General features: G+C 44.2%; 1 protein-coding gene across 1 annotated transcript in view; it reads left to right on the forward strand.

Moving 5' to 3' along the window:
* The first annotated feature begins 6 nt into the window (after positions 1 to 6).
* ERCC6L2 (excision repair cross-complementation group 6-like 2) overlaps positions 7 to 3329 on the forward strand; it is a 127285-nt gene continuing 123962 nt past the window's right edge. Inside the window, exon 1 of the mRNA XM_014545690.1 lies at positions 7 to 76. Coding sequence (XP_014401176.1) covers positions 31 to 76 — 46 coding nt within the window. The 5' untranslated portion in view covers positions 7 to 30. The remainder of the gene's footprint in view (positions 77 to 3329) is intronic.

Consider the following 3329-nt stretch of genomic DNA (forward strand, 5'->3'; position numbering starts at 1 on the left):
TCGAGGCTGCAGGCCCCGCCCCCGGGCCAGATGGATCCCTCCGCCCCGAAGCCCCGAGTGGAAACCGCCGGCAAAGGTATAAGCTCCGAGCTTGCCACTCCGCTGACACCGCTCTGTGCTGCGCCGGGTGGACCTGTTCCTGCCGGTCCCCCGGGGCTGGGATTTGACCCGGTGGCGCCCCTGAGTGACAGCTGGAGGTGCGAACCCCTCCAAGGCTGGGCCCACTGCCTTGCGGTTCGGTACTGAGAGCCGGACCCTGCTGTCACACTGCCCTAGGATGAGTACTGGCTCTGACAGTTCCTTGCTGAGCAACTTTGGGCACGAAGAACTGAGATCCTGTCTGAGTTCTTGTGATTATTAAATGAGACGGTGTATACAAAGCACTTGTGACTCAGGGTCTGGCCCATAATAAGCGCTCAGTCTATGTTTGATATTTTTTGTTCTTTATCCTGGTACGTCCTGGTTCTTATTCATGGTAGAAGTTTGTTGTTAAGTTGATGAAAAACGCAGAGACTTTTAGTTTAGTTTATAACACAAAGAGCTTAATATATAATGTATTGAGCCAGGGCCTTATAGTACACTTTTAAAGAATCACCAAGAGGGGGTTTAAATAGGATTTAGTTATCTGCCACAAGTCATCAGTGATACCTTACCGCCCCCGAATTAATAGCTTTCATTATAGCGGTATAACAACAGCAACATGCCCAATGTTTGTCTACATGCTTTCCTTTGGGGACGATCACGATCTCATTAAATAGATGAATTCAGAGCTAAAATTCAAAGAGGTTTATGTAACAAGTCAAAACTGAAGGCCAGAATTAATATTGTAACCCAGGGAGCACAAATATCAATACCTGTAGAGCCCTGGCAGGTGAAATAAATAGATGAAGCTGTTGAGTGGAGATTATAGTGACTGGGATGCTCATGCCTCAGTTCAAAGGAGGAGGGGCCACTCCTACCAAGTGGTCAGTCATGTGTGAGCTGGTACAGCACGAACTTCCAGATCAGATACCGTGGTTCCTACCAGGCTCTGTCTCTTTCCAGCTGTGTGACCATGGGCAAGTCGGCTAACCTTTATCTGTTGCGACACTTGTAAAATGGAACTGATGATATTGCTTACCTGAAGTAATGCAAGGGTGGTTGGGAGGCTTAAATGAGTTACTACATCTGAAGCACATGCTGGCACACACAAAGCCTTCAGATGCTGGCTATATGTCAATAGTTGTTCATTCTACACGTATTTGAGCTTCAGATATTGTTCTAGGTGCCCAGGAGGTAGCGGTGAACACAAATTAAGCCCTGCTCTAGGTAACGTATGTTTAAGTTGAGGAGATAAACAGTAACAGATATGTGATATTTTTCTCTGAAAACGGAATAAAGCAGGGTAGAGGAAGAGAGAAGGGCAGGGACTTCTAGTTTAGATTTGTGGTCAGAGAAGACACCTCTGAGGAGATGCCATTTAGAGCAGAGAGCTGAATGAAGTGAAAGCATCAGTCACTGGTATTCAGGGAGAGTGTTGGTGAAGAAACAGAAAGCCCAAGGGCCCCGCGGTGGGAGCATGCTTGCCAAGGTGAGGAATAGCACGGAGGCCCATTTGGAATGCAAGAGGGAGAGCTGGTAGGAAATGACGTTAAAGAGGAAAACAGACCCGATCATAAGGAGCCTTATTCTCCCCCCCACCCCCCGAAACACCACCACCACACACACACTATTCAATCCAACATGAAATCCTCCCAATTTAAGCGATTTATTCTGGAGTTTGAATCCTGAAGGATCCCAGCCCTAGCTCAAACTTAACTATTTAGTTTTAGAAATTAGCCAAACTCAGGAACCAAATAGAATTCCATAATTTTTTGTGTGAAGCCCATAAGGCTTCTGCCCATGCTGTACCCTCTGACTGACAAACTCCTCTTAGACCTTTTTCCCTTGTTTCCTCGATACTTCTTTCTTATAGCACACTGTTCTCTTCTTCCAGAACACTTAGGACAATTTCATGTTTGTAAACTTTCAGTAGCTGTCTCCCTCAGGAAATATCGAGGATCTGTGAGATCAAGGATGTGTTTACGTTAATAAATTCAGCACATGTTTATTGAATGCCTACTGTGTGCTGGTCCTGGGGATAAAATTTAGAACAATATAGACATTTTCTTTGAAAAGAAGTTATTTTCTAGTGGGAAAGACAGATAAAAACAAGTGAACATGAGAAACATTGTGATAAGTACTGTGGAGGCAATAAAATAGTGAGCTAGAGAATAATGGAGTACCCTACTTTAAATAAGGTGGTCAGAGACAAAATCTCCAAGGAGATGACATGAAAACAGCTGAGAGAAGACATGCTTAGCATGTTTGAATCAAGGGTAAGTTGGAGAAGTAAGTACAGACAGATCATACAGGGGCTTATGTGCCACGGATGGTTATTGAAAGATTTTAAGTTAAAGATTTGCTAATAATTTGCATTTTTAAATAGTCAATGTTGCTGCTATATGGAGAATGGATTGTAGGGGAAATAGTGGCTGCAGAGAGAATGGTTGGGAGCCTATGGCAGTAATTGAGGAGAAAGCCAAAGCTGGCATACTTCAGGGCAGAAGTCAGCAAACCATGGTTGTGGACCAAATCTGGAACACTTGTTTTTGTAGATAAAGTCTTATTGGAACACAGCCATAGCCAAGCATTTAATGTGTTGTCTGGCCTCTTTTACATTACAAGGGCAAGGCCTGCAAGATCTAAAATAACAAGTAGCTAACATTGGACTCTACAGAATAGTTTGGCAACAGTTGTTTCATGGAGAAAAGTAATACATTTTTGAGGTAGAAACAGCAAGACATTCTGATGGATTGGATGTAGGGAATAACATAAAAAGAGGAATAAGGGCCGACTGAAGGTTTCATACCCTGAAAAGTTGGTTACACGATGCTGCCATTTAATGAGATTCAGAAAGTCTGGTTCTTAGCAAGGTTTAATCACTATAATTTTTTCTTAATTTTAAAGGATGATTATTAAAGCTGAGACAGAGAAACAAGGAAGGGCCAACGAGAACAGGAGAGGGACTAGGTGGGGAAATGAGCCTCGGTGGGTCTGCTTCGGTTCACTGAGACGTCAGAAGAGGGGGCCTGGGGCACAGGTGCAGGGGTTTGGCCTGGGATGAACTGCCCCTGCCCATTGCTGCCCTGGCTGTTTAGAGTTTAGGACAGGGGTGGGCAAACTTTTTGACTCGAGGGCCACAATGGGTTCTTAAACTGGACCGGAGGGCCGGAACAAAAGCATGGATGGAGTGTTTGTGTGAACTAATATAAATTCAAAGTAAACATCATTACATAAAAGGGTACAGT

The sequence above is a fragment of the Myotis brandtii genome, unplaced genomic scaffold (assembly GCF_000412655.1).
Source record: "Myotis brandtii unplaced genomic scaffold, ASM41265v1 scaffold419, whole genome shotgun sequence".
Classification (NCBI taxonomy): Eukaryota; Metazoa; Chordata; class Mammalia; order Chiroptera; family Vespertilionidae; genus Myotis; species Myotis brandtii.